Source organism: Quercus lobata, chromosome 6, assembly GCF_001633185.2.
Source record: "Quercus lobata isolate SW786 chromosome 6, ValleyOak3.0 Primary Assembly, whole genome shotgun sequence".
NCBI classification, from domain to species: domain Eukaryota; kingdom Viridiplantae; phylum Streptophyta; class Magnoliopsida; order Fagales; family Fagaceae; genus Quercus; species Quercus lobata.
In genome coordinates this window covers 49,440,494-49,457,586 of record NC_044909.1, presented here as the reverse complement: position 1 = coordinate 49,457,586, position 17,093 = coordinate 49,440,494, and the positions used below count along the sequence as shown (strand labels likewise).

General features: G+C 34.9%; 2 protein-coding genes across 2 annotated transcripts; one reads left to right on the top strand and one right to left on the bottom strand.

The window, feature by feature from the left end:
* Positions 1–2,291: 2,291 nt before the first annotated feature.
* LOC115950424 lies at positions 2,292–2,945 on the bottom strand. The gene has a single exon (XM_031067623.1). It carries the CDS (start codon positions 2,943–2,945, stop codon positions 2,292–2,294), a length of 654 nt encoding a protein of 217 aa, XP_030923483.1.
* A 6,630-nt stretch (positions 2,946–9,575) lies between these two features.
* Positions 9,576–14,710, top strand: LOC115950687 (probable mitochondrial adenine nucleotide transporter BTL3). Its single transcript, XM_031067914.1, has 4 exons — positions 9,576–10,380; positions 11,062–11,365; positions 12,835–13,299; positions 14,409–14,710. Exons 1-4 carry the CDS (start codon positions 9,950–9,952, stop codon positions 14,481–14,483), a joined length of 1,275 nt encoding a protein of 424 aa, XP_030923774.1. The 5' UTR covers positions 9,576–9,949; the 3' UTR covers positions 14,484–14,710.
* The last annotated feature ends 2,383 nt before the right edge of the window (positions 14,711–17,093 follow it).

Sequence of the window (17,093 nt, the reverse complement as noted above, 5' to 3'; positions counted from 1 at the left end):
AACAAAGGTGGCATGCCATCAGGTCCTAGCGCCTTTAGAGGGTACCTCTGCTTCAATGCTTGGAACACCTCACTAGGCTGAAACTCCTTTATTAGTTGCTCATTCATGTGCCTGGATACTTTTGGTTGGACTGCTTCCAGTATCTCCTAAAATTTTGTGGGATTAGCTGAAGAAAAAAGTTCTGAATAATATTCCACAAATACCTTTTCAATATCCGCCTCCTCTTCCTGCCAAACACCAAACCCCTTCAATTAAATTTTTCTTAAAGTGAGAGGATGCCTTTGCATGGAAAAAGCTTGTATTTCGGTCTCCTTCTCTGAACTAGTCTATTCGAGATCTTTGTTTCCACATTGCAGCCTCTTTTTCAAGCCAACAATTTAGCTTAACTCTGGTCTTCCTCATGTTTTCTATTACAACTGGAGTAGTTGGCTGCATCTCCAAGTGTTACAGTAGCTTTTGAAGCTGAGTTATTTCCTTTCCCACATGCCTAAACTCATCCCGATTCCAAGCTTGTAGTCTAGTCCTACAAGAGTTCAAACACGCCACCAACGGGTGTGAAGAAACATCCACCAACCCTTCACTCCATGCCTCAGACACAATTTCTCCACATTTTGAGTCTTTCAGCCACATGGACTCAAATCTAAAGCACCTTTTAGATTTAGCTCGTTTCTTATTAGTCACCATTTGTAATATTAGAGGACAATGACCTGAGATAGAAGAGGATTTGTGCAATAGTTTAGCCATAGGAAACTTTGCAACCCAGTCCGAATTCACCAAAGCTCTATCAAGTCTTTCTCTTATCTGATACCCATCCCTTCTCTGATAGATCCAAGTGAATTTTGGCCCAATAAAATCTACCTCAATAAGCCCACAAGGATTAACGACATTATTGAAATGGGCCATTTGTTGTCTGGGTCTTGAAGCACCACCCTCCTTTTCTGAGTTCCTCCTAATTTCATTAAAATCCCCAATGATTAGCTAGGGTAGAGGAGACACACTAGATAGAGAAGTGAGGAGTTGCCATGATTCCACCTTTTTGAAGTCTCCGGATTGCCATAAAACCCTGTCATATGCCATTTTGTGGAAGTACCCCTCCTCATCAATAATACCATCAATATGAGACAAAGAAGAACTTAGAATCTGTATCTTTATTTCTAAAATCCAGAACAAAGCTAGTCCACCACTAGAGCCATCACTGGGAACAACATGACTCTCCTTAAAACCACAACGATCTCTAATCACCTTCATCCAATCTACATCTGATTTTGTTTCCATTAAGAAAATAATTTTGGGCTTCTCTAACCTAATAACCTTCTTCAAGGCACTAACTGTCTGAGGGTTCCCAAACCCTCGACAGTTCCAGCTTAAAAGAATCATTGGGCTCGGCGGGGTTGCTTGGCAACCTCCGCCGCTCCTAGATGTGTTGCAAAGAAAGAACCCAAAGTTCTAGTCTCCTCTTCCAATTTCATCTTCTTTTCCTGGTCGCTTCTCTCACCAAATAGATTATTCACTGTAGAAAATTTCCTTTTAGGCCTTACATCAGTCTCACCCATATCTTGATCTCCAGCCGTAGGTGGTCTGTTGAGTAGTCTGGTCCAACACCCTTTTTTCAACTCTTTGCTTGCTTCTTGTCCACTACCATCTAGCCTCCCCACTGTCATACTCCCTCCTCCTACCTCTTTTGGTTTTTTTGAACCCTTATTCTTGATCTTAGGTTTAGCCCAGCCCATTGTGAAGCTCCCATTACCCCCTCCATTAACAGTTGGATTGGACACCTAAAATTCTTCTAGCTTTAGGCACGTGCCCACACTTTCCCTGGACAAAATAGCTTTGTCATTATCCACTATTGTTGTGTTATCTCCTTTAATTTCCTTCATGATCTCCATGACAACTGGATTCAATTCCTTCCCATCACGCGACAACTCCTTATCAATATCCTCTAACAGTGCCTCAAAATTTGCAGCTGTTTTATTCAGGTTTGAGTTTCTGTTGAAACCGGAATTGCACTCCACTGCATTAGTGCGCTCCGGAGAACTCGCCTTCACCACCGCCATGCATCCCTGCCCTTCTGGCATCATTGTCTCCGATTCATTCTCCCCTGTTGACCTCGAATGAATTCCCTGTGTCATCAATTGATTCATACTTGCTGACTGCCTAGCCCTATATGACAACTGAGCACCCTTTTGCTCATAACCCTTCACTTCAACGTATTGACGGCGCATTGGGCTAAATAGATGCCCGTATCCAATGCCGGTACTATTGATGCTTCACGGAAAGGGAACCTTTGCTTTTCAACCATACTTCATAGTTCTTGTCGTCGTGCGATAACATTCCACACCAGAAACAAATATTGGCAACGGCTCATATTGGAGAGCCACCCACCCTTCAGCCTCCTCATTAAAGCAGATTCTTCTTCCTTGACAGAGAGGTCGGGTAACATCAACCATAACCTTAACCCTCATAAAGGTACCTCCTTTCATCTCCATTGAATCATTGGACTTGATAACGGGTCCAATAGTTTCGCCAATAAACTCTGTCATCTCCGGAGTCATGAACTTAAAGGGAAGATCATGAATCTGAACCCAAAAAGCACAGACTCTAAACTCCAGATCTTTTATGGCCTTGCTACCATTAAACCTCTGTAGAATCACTAAATGCCTATCAAACGACCACGGCTCGCCTTGTAAAACCTTTTCGGTGTTGATATCTAGATTAAACTCAAAAAGTAGGACATTATTCCTGGCGTTACTCACATAGAAACTCTCTTTTGTTCTCCACAACTGACGAAACGTGCGTGCCACTGCTTCCACATTCAGGGCTCTCTTTGTTAGAAACTTCGCAGCCAACATATTCTCTGCCTTTGTTAATTTTTTCGGCAGCACCACCCTTTCTCCTTCCTTTGCCGATAAAGTCAGTCCATCACACTTCCTAGTTAACTCCTCCATACCCACCCTCGAGAGTAGACACGAACAAGATGAAAAAAACTACACTAAAACCCTACTAGCACCCGAGATGCTATAGGGACAGCCGTCTTTCTCTACGAGAAAGGGAACTAGAGATACTACAGTCTAGGGCAAAAGAGAAACCCTAGGTCGAGAACAATGTGGATGCTCTTATCTGCAACTTCAACCTTACTTCTAAAGCAAGCTGATTTTATTTAAAAATTCCTAAGATCTTTACTCATTTTTTAAAAGAACATAATATTTTCTAGGATCTATAGGATTCTGCAATCCAAATTATGATTTTAACAACTATGACCCTAATATTACATTTTAAGGATAATTTGTTGAGTTTTAATTTTCTCCAATATTTCACGTTAAAATTGATATAGAAAATCGATTGGTCTTTTATATGCTTTGATAACATGAAATGAATATCCAAATTAGGTTTTATTTACGCGTGATTAAATTCATAATAAATGTATGTGTGCATACAACTTTAAATTTATTCGTGATTATTATAAAAAAAACACACACATATTACTTCTATGTGAAAAGGAACTTTGGATTTTTTATTTTTATTTTATGGTTTCTCGAAAAGCAAATAGGGTTGAGTTAATAAAAAAAAAAAGTATTTGAAAAGGAACTTTGATTTTTTTTTTTTTTCTTTTTTGGGGTTTTTGAAAAGTAAATAGCAGCCTAAGGTAATGTTAAGTGGCATATTTCTGGAGAAGAAATGAGAATTCTATCTAGGCTAAAATATTATTTTTGTCCTCAAACTTTACCAAAAGTTTTTTTTTTTTTTTTAAATTCCTAAACTTAATTTTTTTTTCATTCATAAACTATTGAAAAGTTCATTTTTCTTCCCTAAACTAGTGAAAATGTTTTACTTTCTATTCTTAAACTTAATAAATAAATAAAAACTATTGAAAAAAGTTATTTTTTCATCCTTATTTTTGTCTCTAAAGTCTGAACTATTGACCAAAAAAATATTTACATATTTTAGGGATGGAAAAAGAACTTTTAAAAGTTTAGGGATGAAAACAAAGTTTTAGTAAAGTTTAGGAACCAAAATAATATTTTACCATTCTATTTATTTAAAATTTCACCTCATCAAAACAATGCATTTATGTCAATATATTAATTACTTTCCATACATTAATGAGATAAATTTATTTATTCCTATTAATTAATTATCTATAGTCTATAGATGATGTCTAACTATTTTAAAAAAAAAAATTGTTAATTGATATGGTTATTTTTTTATAAAATTTATACAAGAAACTATTTATTGGAATACTTATTGTAAGGACACGATTTTGTAACGAACCTAAACAATATTGGGTTCGCACGTAAAAAGGCCCAGACAATATGATTTGTAGAGCGTGGGTGTAAAGAACTAGGTTAACTGTGATCCCTCATAAAAAGATTCATTCTCAAGCACGTTCAAGCTCTAAAGTTGGTACAACGAACGTTTTCTTTAGTAACCAGTATAATTCTTTTTCTCTACTCTTACTTTCTTCTTTTTCTGTTTATCTCTCTTTTTCTCCTATCTTTTTCTGTTTTGATCCCCTTTTCTTCATGCTCTTCTTTTAGTTTATATACTCCCCTTTGCGCTCCATCCTTACCGCACACGTGTAGGTTGGGTCCGGAGGATTTCTTTCTGTCTCATCTGGCACCTCTTGGAACTTCCTATGGGCAGCTGTAAGACTGCTTTTTTACTGTTCAGGTATCACCTCCACATTAATGCGGCCAGAGAGTTGGTTGAGAGGTCATTAATGCGGAGGCAGCTGTAGTTACAGATATTTGTTTGTCTTATCTCTTTCATCCTTAGTCGGTTACTCTATCCTTTACGGTGACCTAATTCTGAGATCTGGTTGCAATAAGACCACGTCGCGATCGTCCTCGAACGCATACTGCCGAGGAGTATGGTGTCCTCGGACGGATACACATCCTCGGATGGGCCACGGGCCCAACAATCCTGAATCAATTCCGAACCCTATGGGCCTATTGATCGAACGGTCCCCACACTTATTATAGATAAAAAATAATAATAAAATTATAAAAACTTATGTGCTTAAAATATTAGTTGAAATAAAAAAATAGTTGTGAATTCATTAACTAATATGTTCATATTTTTAGTTACATGAATATTAACAACATACTGTTATGTACATTTCTCATCCTTTTAATATACGTATTTGTGGAACCAATACTGTCATAGCCTAAATTTGTGCAACATAATTAAACAAAGTATTAACAGAGTAGTGAGTTTTAGTTAGCTCAACTAATAAAATCTCTTATGATTAAATAAGAGATTTGGAGTTCAATCCTCACCTACACTAAAAAGCAATAGGTATCTTGGTTTGATAATAAAGAGTTATTACTAGGAGTAAATGTTATATTTTGAAACACTCTCAAATATAAATAGAATAAAAGTATTTATTTTCATGCATTAATTACTTATAGATGGTACACTAATTATTTATATAAAATAAAATTGTATGATTTTTTAAAGATCAATATTGAAATATTGATTTGGAATATGACATTCTTACTCAAATTGAATTGTTTTTGCAATACTTGAAAATAAAAAGATAAAATAAAATTTAGTAATATACTGTAAAGAATATTAAAAAAATTTATACACTTAAATTAGTCAAAATAATCGAATATTTATTAATTTACTCTAGCAATACATATTTCCCAAATACTGTAACACATAATAACTATTAAGTCTACTATAGAAAAAAATAAAAAATTTCTTACAAAATGTTTCAAAATGCACACAATTAGTTGTTACTAAAATCACAAAAAAAAAAAAAAAAAAAAAAAAAAAAAAAAAAAAAAAAAAAAAAAAAAAACTACCTAACTAGTCGTTAGTCCTGGACTCTTGGGGACTTGAGTTGCTAGTGCGAGTGGGCTTGTATGGGATTATACGGGTCAGCAGTTCATGGGCTTCTCATTCTAAAAGGAAATAACCAGTTAACCACAATTGTAAAGGCTGGACTTTGGGCTTATGTTATGGGTCCATTCAAACTAGAAACGAACGTTAAAGATAGTTACCCACCCATGGATCAAATTTGTACCCCTTCCATTGAGAAAACATATGGATGAGGTGAGATCGGATCGGGTTCGGACCGGGGAACCCATTTAGGACAAGAGTGGGGCAATTTGGGGCGGGTTGGTTGGGGGTATTTGATGATTTTGACAATGCCGAGGTACAAATGAAAAAGAAATTGAAGAGATAAAAGTGATTTGGAGATAATAATAGAATATGCACAAAAAAATAAATTATAAACAAAATATGTGAAAAAATTTAAATTATATATATAAATTAGTTATTAAATCATTCTTAAAAAAATTTTGTTAAATAAAAACATATATTTAGAAATTCAGGACGAAATGGAGCAAGCAAAATCTGTCATCATCAATAAGAAAAATTCATGCGGAACAAAACAGATTAAGTACAATAGATTTTTTGTCATCATTAAAGAGATCGATACAAATTACATACGTACCATCTGAACATAAAAAGATTGGTAGCTTACCTTCGATAAATTAATTATCAACAATATTTGTTGGAAAGTTTGTGTAAACTCTGATAGCTTTAGTATCTATGTGATTGCTAGCTTTACCCAAAATAGATTAATAACTATAATTCTGGGGGAGGATTTTGTTCCACGCCTCGTAAGTTATTGTCCTCTTTAGGGAGTCAAGCCCGCAAGGTTTTGATTCTCGGCCCCAAGTATGGAAGTCTAGGATTTTCACCTCAAGCCAAGGGCTTTGCCTTGTAGCCATTTTGGCTTGACACCTTTGTCCCACATCGGTTGGAGATGCGCCCCACTCATGGCTTATAAGCTCTTGGAGCAACCATGAGTATACCACTACTACACATACTCGGGGTCGAGAACCAAAACCTTGCGGGCTTGGCTCCCCAAAGAGGACAATAAGCTTACGGGGCGTGGAACAAAATCCTCCCCCCACAAAAAGGCCTCTTTTGAGGGCAGTGCCCATCTCCAGTTTCGGGATTTTCACCTCTTTGAGGCTTGACACCCTTTTGCATCCGCATGGTTTTGTTGCCAACATCGAAGTGCAAGGCACGCCTCTACCACTACTACACATGAGCTCTTGGACTAAGGAGAAAATCCTGGACTTCCATACTCAGGGCCGAGAATCAAAACCTTGTAGGCTTGGCTCCCCAAAGAAGACAATAAGCTTGCGGGGCGTGGAACAAAATCCTCCCCACAATAATAATAATATTTTTTTTTTCCTAATCATTTTTAGAGTTTCTGTCCAGTGTTAATGTTAGGTAATGTTTATCGAAAAGGGATATCGAAAAGGGAGAGGAACATATTTATTCCTCAAACAAGTTGCATAGCAGCTGAAAGCATAATTCTCTAATTCTCTTTTTGGATTAAAGATAAAATCTCGACCACTATTTCCATTCTTTTAATAAAAAGATAAAAGATAGGAGAGGATGTAATTGTAAAGTGTACCTGAAGGCCTAAGGATTTGGCAATTTAATAAGGAAAATCCCAATTTGTTTATTTTGTTTTTCCTTTTTCGCTTTCTTGTGTATTTTTTTTTTTTCCTTTTTAAAATCACATTTGATGGGGGAGACCACTTATATGGAATCAATCGATCTTTTAGAGTTTTATTCAATTTTTTTTTTTTAACCTCATAGAAATAGAAATAGAAATAGAATATTGAAATTGTGTTGAAATACTCACCTTTTAGTAATTAATTTCATGGTGATCCGATGTGAGAGGCCACTGAACTAATGACTGCATTTGAAGAAGTCGAAGCCCTTTCTCTCTCAAGTCATTTGATTATGAAGCCTTACAATCTGAAGGTGATTGCATTAATTGTTTTTAATCAAATTGTCAATGATCCCAAAATATAAAAACCAAAATGATATTTTCACCAATAAGTAAACATGCTATATCATTGATGGACTAACCTACAATATTTTGAACATTTTCTTTATAAGAATTGTGTATTCAATGTGGTTCAAAATTGAGAGGTTTGCAAAACACTTATCGTGGAGAAAAATGTTTACTTGGTAGAACTTTTTCTTCACTATAGAATCAGTATACGTTTCTCCAAAACAAAAAGAAACAGTACACAAGTATTTGTTTAAAAAATTTGCAAATTTTTAAAACAAAGAGAATTCTCATTATAACTCCCAAAACAAAAATTTGAAGTACATTAAATCTCTTGCAAAAAAAAGTGAAACTTGTTCATAAGATTATTCTTTACAGAGAGGTGTCTTTTTTAATTTTTTTTTATATATTTTTTAAAAGATGGTAACTAAATAAAACTCAAACAATCAAATAGAGTAGAAATGAATAAATAATAATAGTTACATACTTAGGGTATGTTTAGTACATTGAATAGGGATTACAACAGAAATTATAATCTTTATTACTAGGAATAGAATGTATTGTAATGTAATAACTAAACATATTTATAAGTTTAGTTGTGAGTTATAACATTAGAATAAAACTTAAGATTTATTTTAGGAAATATCTTACTCATACAATTATATATTCTTAAAAATTGTTATTTTTTAAATTTAAGAGAGAGATGTATTATTTTTTATGATTTTTTATTTTTATAATTGTTAAATGCATATGAAAAGTTTGTTTATTTGGAAATATATTAGGTTTTGAAATTATTGCATTTATTAAGGAAAAACTAAAACAACCCTTTTAAAGAGGAATAATTATTCTTTATTTTGAAGAATTGCTATTTATAAGAAATGACTATTCATTTTAATAAAAACATAATCAAACTAAAGAATATCCAAATTATAGGAATAATTATTACATTGCAGTATTTATTACAGTCTACCAAATATACTCTTATTGTACACACTATTACAACTTAAGTTTTTTTGTCCGTAATATTGTTTTTGCAAACATATTAGTTATGTAGCTAGAAATAAAACATATTAATTATACGACCTTATTTAAAACTTGGGTTTTTAAGGTATGAGTTCTATAAAGAAAAGCTTGAGAATATATATATATACTAGCCTCTGAACATGCGCGTGAGGCTCTTTTATTTTTTGGATAAAGATTAATAATTTGTATTTATTATAATTTGAGATTTCTACTTTTTCTAATCACCAAAAAAAAAAAAAAAAAAAAAAAAACGTGGGGTGAGTTTTATAGATTAGAGGAGTTTTAAAACTAACAAAAGAGTAATCCTATTTTGTAGAGAGTTAGTGAGTAGAAGTAGGAATTTAAATCAATATAAAAATAAGAGTTTATTAGAAATAGGAAAACATTTCAATATAAAAGTTTTAGGTAGGGGTATTTTTGACAGTAAAAAAAGCAATAAGTAACTTTCTTTTGTCAATTTATTATTTTAACTCTATCTTTAAGTTGTTGGTTAATTAATTTAGAGGTATTTTTGATAGGAAAAAAAAAAGTAATAACTAACTTTCTGAATTTTCTTAAAATATATATATATATATATATATATATATATAAGGGAAAAACTTGAGTTCCAAATAAGATTACATGCTAATATGTATTGTTCTTTATCAGGAAAAAAAAAATAATGTAAAATTGAGTATATAACGGTTATGGAATACGATTTTCCGAAAATAAAAAGGCTTCCTCATTTTTGAACCCCATTTCCGAAACAAAACGGTATGGCGGAAAGGAAGCAAAAAAGGCCAAAAAAGACAGCGGCAAGCATCATCAGACTCCAACTGGAATGCAAAAAATGCGTATGCCTGTGCGAGTAGGTGTGGGGCGATGCAACTGGCACTGTCGAATTGGAAACCAAAATCTCATTCCCATTCCGATTCCATTCTCTCTCTCTCTCACTTACCCTTCAAGCCTCCCCCACCCCCCACACCCCCCAATTTTTTCTTTTCTTTTTTAAAATCCCAATGCACTTATTAAAACCCATACGCAAACCCCACTCCCACCAACCCACTCAACTCCCAAAACCTCAACCTCTCTCTCACCACCACCGCCGCCGCTACCGTACCAATGCACGGTCCAGATCGATGGCTCACCCACCTCCTAATCAATTCCGGGCCCTCCGATCCGTGTCTCGGACTCGGCGGCTTATTCCTCGACCACCAAACTATTCCTCCCTCCTTCGTCTCACTCTTCGATTCGGGTTCCCGGACTATCCAGACCAACGCGGCGGTCAGGCTAAGAAGAAAGAGATTTCGGGGCGGGTTCTTGTCGGTGGGCTTGTCGATAAAGGGCGGCTCCGATGTGGAAGTCATGGGGCAAAACGGGAATAATAAAAGTTTGGTGGAGGAAGAAGAGGAAGAGGACCACGAAACGTCGTCGTTGTCGTTGTGTAATAAAGAGGAAGACAAGGTTAAGGTTAAGGTTAGGGGATCATCGTCAGGTGCTTTCAATGTCACCAAGCATCTCTGGTCTGGTGCTGTTGCTGCTATGGTCTCTAGGTGTTTGCTCTGTCTCAATCTTTTTTCAGTGCTCTATTTGATCAGTTTTAGTAGTTACTAGTTAGTTGGTATCTGAATTCCGTTGCTCTAACTGTCAACCTGAATTTTTATCATTGCACTGAAATGAAGATATACTTATATTGGGAAAATCCAATGTGAAAAAAACATGGACTAAATTTTACTACTGATACAACAATTGTTAAACACAAAACGAGCTTTCAAGTTAACTCAACTAGTAATGCCATTTGTCTCGAAAAACTAATATGTTAGTAAATCTTAAAAAAACAGTGATTTAAGAAATATATTTATGGGCAAAACTTAGTTACGTTTCGTAGGGGTCGTAGTATCTTAGTTTCTCCAATTAAATTAAATTATGTGGCTGCATTGATCAATAAGCCACATGGTTGAATTTAATTCTCTAGAAAAAGATAACAGTGTTTGTACATGGTTGAGTTTAATTGGGTAACATAATGTACAACACCTATGAGGTTACAAAACTGCATCTAAATTTTTCCATTTATGTTGTTGACGTGGTACTAATAACGTTCACTGTCATGTCAATTTGTAAGCCTATCATAATAAAATTGATAGTTCTTTTGGTATGTAGTAGATGTGCTTCTTAATTGGCTTATTCCTTTTTTTTTTTTTTTTTGTGGGTGTGCTCATGTGATGGTGTATCAGGACCTTTGTTGCCCCGCTAGAGAGATTAAAGCTGGAATATATGGTTCGTGGGGAACAGAAGAAACTTTTTGAGCTAATCCAGACAATCGCGGCTTCACAAGGGTTGAAAGGTTTTTGGAAAGGAAATTTTGTCAATATTCTTCGCACAGCACCCTTTAAGGCTATCAATTTCTACGCTTATGATACATACAGAAATCAACTGATGAGAATGACTGGGAATGAAGAAACAACAAACTTTGAGAGGTTTGTTGCTGGTGCTGCATCTGGAATTACTGCCACCTTGCTTTGCATACCTATGGACACTGTATGTGGCAAGATAGCTCTTTGTTAGTTCTGATCGCATGATTTATTGTTTTTATCTTATTTTTTGCCTGGTGAACATTTGAAACTTTTAAACTAAGGAAAAACATTAAAAATATATAAAGTTTGCCCTGGCTCCTCCAAAGGTGGGCTCAGAGGTTCCATGTAAAAAAGAAAAGAATTCCCTTGATATGTCTCATACTTATATGCTTAATACTGATATTTTTTACTTTTATTTTTATTTTTTATTTTTGATGATGTGGAATCTCACCAAGGTAGGGCCCTTTGGACCCATTTTTGGGGAGTAAACCATTGATACATGACCCCACCTATTAGAACCATGTATCATGATGTAGTTTAATTTTACTTTAGGAAAATATAGAATCCAAAACCCCATTTGAAACCATATATTTTGCCTTTACTGCTCTCTTATCTTAAGATCAAGTCATGAGCATCCACCTTTGTTGTTCCTGCAGGTCATTGTTTGCCTAAAAGTCTAGGGTGCGCGCACTACTTATCAAAAAAATAAGTTTAGGGTACCAAGCTAGTGCAAGAATAAAGAGTGCCATAAATATGTTTCTATCTATCACTGTATTTTGGGTAATGTAACGTAACATATGGGCTAAAAGGTTAAGCAAGGCTCTCTCCTTGTATTGATTTCAATTATGGTGTGTCAATTTGGAAAGAGGTTTCTGTTTCTCATCGCTGTTGCTCTTCTAGGTCATCCCACTTCTGTCCATACTTGATATGAGATGAAATGATTGAAATCGAAAGTCAAGTAGATGGAAAAAAGGGGCTAGAGGGGGTGTTGGGAGTCTTGGGACATCACTTGCAAGGGCACAACCTTAGCTATGCCTAGGGTACATTAACTTACTTGCCAAATAGACCATATGGCACTAATGTTTTCGCAAATATTAGTTGAGTTGGATATGGTATCTATTTTTAGTTGGATGTCCTTGAAATAAGATCATTCAATTGTGTTTATATTTTGCTTCAAATGAATCCATTTTGTTTTCATTGCATTTGTGAGTCTATGAGGTAATTATATGATGTCATTAGTGGACCTTACTTTTGTTGCAAAAAATAATCATTTCTGTGATTCAAAACGGTCTTACACAAGTTTCATGCTGTAATCTTAGGATCTCAGGTTCTAGATTTGTTTCAGCTTATGGCTCCAACTTGGGCAATGTTATATAGAAGTCTGCCACCTTACATATCAGTATGCTCATAGTACGCATGTTTTGTAAATTTTAACAGAATGATATTTGGTTTGGATGGGATATGTGACAGGCTCCATAAGAATTTTCGATAATATTACCTTCACCTATACAAGAAATTATTGTTTAAGTAGTTAGTAAATGTTTTTGTTTTGTTAATCTAAAACAATTCCTGCAGTGATAATAATGCTATATAGAAATCACCTGTGGAAACAAATCATCCATACATCACATCCTAAAATTTTAAAGTTTTCAGATCAGGACAAAGATGGTAGCACCTGGTGGGGAGGCCTTGGGTGGTGTGATCGGTACTTTCCGCCACATGATCCAAACGGAAGGGTTCTTTTCTCTTTACAAGGGCTTAGTACCCTCTATTTTAAGCATGGCTCCTTCTGGTGCAGTGTTCTATGGTGTTTATGATATATTAAAATCAGCATATCTGCATTCGCCAGAGGGGAGAAAAAGAATCCAAAACATGAAACAAGGTCAGGAATTGAATGCTTTAGAACAGCTGGAGTTGGGTCCAATTAGAACATTAATTTATGGGGCAGTTGCTGGTGCTTGTGCTGAAGCTGCTACATATCCATTTGAAGTTGTGAGGAGACAGCTTCAAATGCAAGTGAAGGAAACACAGTTAAGTGCAATGGCAACTTGCATCAAAATTGTTGAGCAAGGAGGTATTCCTGCTCTCTATGCAGGATTAATTCCCAGCTTATTGCAGGTACAGTTCAGATCTTTGGTAATCTTTTATTTCTTGAAGGATTTTTGGTTCTTAGAGTAATGATGACTTGGTGGATGAATGCTTAGTAGACCGTAAAATTGAAATAGATGCCTAGTTTTCCATTTTTTGTTTATGTTCTACACATTATCAATCCATGTATGCCACACAACTGGTAATTGTCCTGCCAATGATAAGTGCTATTGAAAGATGAAGTTTAAGATGGTGAGAATTTCTTAGATTACCTTCCCACCTCTCTCAAGTTTTCTTCCCCAAGGTGAAACAAATGACTTTTGAGCACTTAAAGAGATCCAAATTAAATATATTCATGGTCTCTACATCTTTGGACAAATTGTTTATGTAGAGGAGCTTTATTTAGTATGAAATATAGGGGTGGTGAAAGAAGCAAAGAACTGAAGAAAGCAACTGAATATATCTTTCTGATTCCCCCCCTCCCCCGGTAGAGCCATTGTGTGGTTCACCATAGGTCTTACAAGAAGGCCTTGCATCTTCTTTCTTTTCAACATGTTAGTTTGGGTAAATCTGACTGGATTCAGCAAAAATACATGGACCTCTCTAAACACAATTGTTGGGTGAGCTATCACTGGCATCTTCATCCTTCTTTTGTTATTCATGAAATTTCTTGATCCAGATAGGATAATTTTGGGTGAGCTTTATTCATGACGCCTGTCTATCCCTCAAATCAATCACTTCATTAAAGAGATTGACATTATCTACATTATAAAATTTCTATTCCTATCAAATAATAAAAACTAGAATCCCAGCCTCTGATATTAAATTCCACTCAGGCTGCCTACCCTAGAATTTAAAGCCTTACTTACATCCCACTTTTGAATAGAATTCCTTACCTCCAACCTCATAACCATGGGAGGTCAATGTACTTTACCTCTTTATGCTCATTACAGAAAGGTGAGACCATGGGTTCAACTGTTAAGACCTACTAGGTGCATTTTAAAATGCACCACTTAAAGTTTCAGGTTTGCATAACATGTACGTTAAGTTCAATTTCACTGCTTTCTTGTGGAGCACTTGATAACATCAATTTACTATTTCAAGTTTCCAACATGATTTTATCTGTCTTTGATTTTCAGGTTTTACCATCAGCTGCCATAAGTTATTTTGTGTATGAGTTCATGAAGATAGTTCTCAAAGTAGAGTCCACATAGAAGTGCAAGTCTGCTAAACGGTACATCGGACAGCACTTGTGATAGTTAAATCTTTTCCATAATTTTTTGAGAGGCCGCTGCGCCCATGGTGGGAGAGGGGGGGTGGGGGTTGCTAGGATAAAGGGTGATAGGAAAAATGGAATATACATGATTAAATGGAGCAGTTGATGTTTTCGGATGTGCTTCTGCTAGACAATTGGAATCATTTTAATTTTTGAAGCAAAAAATGTTGGAAATTTTTCCATCAATGTATTTCTCCGATAACTTTTTTGTGTATTGGAAGAAAAGTGAATATGTTTCCCCAATTTTCATTTTGGTGGCAAAGGATGTTGGCCGTTGGACAAAAACATGACAGGTCTCTTTAACCTTTCCATATCCATTATGTCAGGGTAGTTGCTCCATAAATGCTACTACGGTTTATGAAAATTATGGTTTGCTGTCTCCAATTATAGAAGTCGACAATCATTTTTCTTCATTTAATATTGGATAAGAACCTATAAATTCGGTTCAAAAATTGCCATTGAAAATTTAAAACATCAGATAGAGTGGCAAAGCACGCGTTACCATACATTACACTCTTTACAACTAATAATCTCGTACAATAAATAATAACTGGACCAAAGCTGAAAATAATTTCTTTTACCATGCTATAGGCCCTGGGTCCAACCGGTCAAGTCCACAAATTAGAAACTTGCAACATTGCCATGTGCATTGATATAGCTATGGGAGCGCCACTATCTAGCACGTCATATGTATGTCATATATAAAACATTGAGAAAATGCTTGTTGTCGGTTGTCAACAATGAAAAATCTAAAAATTATGCAGTGTACATACACAAAAAAATTTGATAACTTTTTCCATACCGGTTGAATTGGCAAGTTTTCAATGATTTTCATTTAAGTCATCACTTACATATAAATATATATATTTTTAACCTATAACTAATAATCTGCCACGTCAACAGATGTCCAATTTTTTGTATATGTAGACTTTCTCGTATGCACAAATTTCATAAAAAATGAGTACTGAGTACAGAGGTCTCTTTATCCTTTTATTTATTTATTTTTATTTTTTTCCTTTGATGCCCTATTATAGTAAGCAGAAAAATGGCCTTCGAGACTTTGGTGTATGAGTTGCTGATGTAACATGCGCATATAAAGTATAGACATGGAGGAATGGATAGCTGTTGAAACTATAAGACATTATTGAATTCCGGCAAGTTCTTCAAAGTCGATTTCTTTCTCGAGATATTCAAAGTAGAATATAGATAGAAACAATAGATTAAAGAGAGTAGGTAATGTCATATATGTGGATCTAATAGGAGGTTCCGAAAGACTATTCTCTCACAATTATCACGACTATACCTGAAAGGCTGAAACTCTAGACTAGAAATATACCTTTCTTTTGAAATTATTCCTTCAACTCCCACCATTTGCTTCCAGAGTCCAAATTCAACATAGGTAGGCGCCGCCTTGAAAATGTTTAACCAAATAGTATTGAATTGGTCATAGATGAGTTATATATGGACTCTGATCTTCTCTTATGATAATTACTGGGAGTTTTTTTTTTTTTTTTGAGAAGTACACTTTAAATGCTATGGTCCTTTTGTTGTATTTTGCAAATATCTGTAACCCAAGTAATTTGGTGGATTATGATTCCCGTAACTCATGTTGTATCTGTTGTAATAAAATTACACCAACCCTTTGGACTAGCAGTGTGCTTAGTTGATTATCAAAAAAGCACAGTGTGCTTGTGTATGAACTGATATATATATATATATGTATATTATTATTATTTTTGTGTTGTTTGCATGCTATAGTCTCATCTCATTTCCCATCCAGAGTTCCCCCCCTTTCTCCCACCCCCCCCCCAAAGGACATCTTAAGAAAATCTTGTTTATTATAGTGCTTCGGTTCTTTATGTAAGATAGGCACACAATAATTTTTAAATTGTTTTTACAAATATGATTTTTAGTGATTGACGTAAAATCACTGTCATTTGGGTCTCACTTTCACGTGAATATATTACTACCTATTTGTTTGATTAGAATTTATTATATTAATTTGAGTCTTTTTATTATATTTTCAAGTTGCTCGTAGTGAATCTCAAAATGTTCAAAACTAGATCGAACTGATTTTTGCCATACTTTAAAAACTAGGGTCTAGGGTTTGGATTGAAAATGCTTAACTTAGTAGGAATTTTTGTAAAATGTGCAAGTTAACAATGAATACCAGAAAATACTTAGTGACTAAGTTATCAAGTTTGCTTTATCAAGCCTACTCTACCAAACCTAAGTTATGAAGCCTACTTTATTTTTTTTTTTGCTGAAGCCTACATGAAGTGCACATTCTCAAAGCAAACTGATCCAGATTAAGCCACCTCAAAGTAAAATAAATAATAAGAAATGTAAAGGATTTAAGAGCCTACTTAATTATCCTAACACTAAACTTATTCGAACTAAACAAGAGAACTGAATAAATGCATCAAACCTAATAAACAATTGATCTCATAAGTGCTCTAGTTTATTGTGTGTGTCCTTTCTTGCAGAGTAAATCCTATATCTATTCTTGAGGTTTTGACTGGTCTTATGCATGCTTGTTCCTTATGCC

What these genes read in the sequence shown, in the direction of transcription:
- LOC115950424 (XM_031067623.1), bottom strand. Translation starts at nt 2,945, where the DNA reads ATGGAGGAGTTAACTAGGAAGTGTGATGGACTGACTTTATCGGCAAAG.
- LOC115950687 (XM_031067914.1), top strand. Translation starts at nt 9,950, where the DNA reads ATGCACGGTCCAGATCGATGGCTCACCCACCTCCTAATCAATTCCGGG. An exon ending in GTTGCTGCTATGGTCTCTAG is followed by an intron (nt 10,381 to 11,061) that starts GTGTTTGCTCTG and finishes ATGGTGTATCAG; the next exon opens with GACCTTTGTTGCCCCGCTAG. An exon ending in TAATTCCCAGCTTATTGCAG is followed by an intron (nt 13,300 to 14,408) that starts GTACAGTTCAGA and finishes TTTGATTTTCAG; the next exon opens with GTTTTACCATCAGCTGCCAT.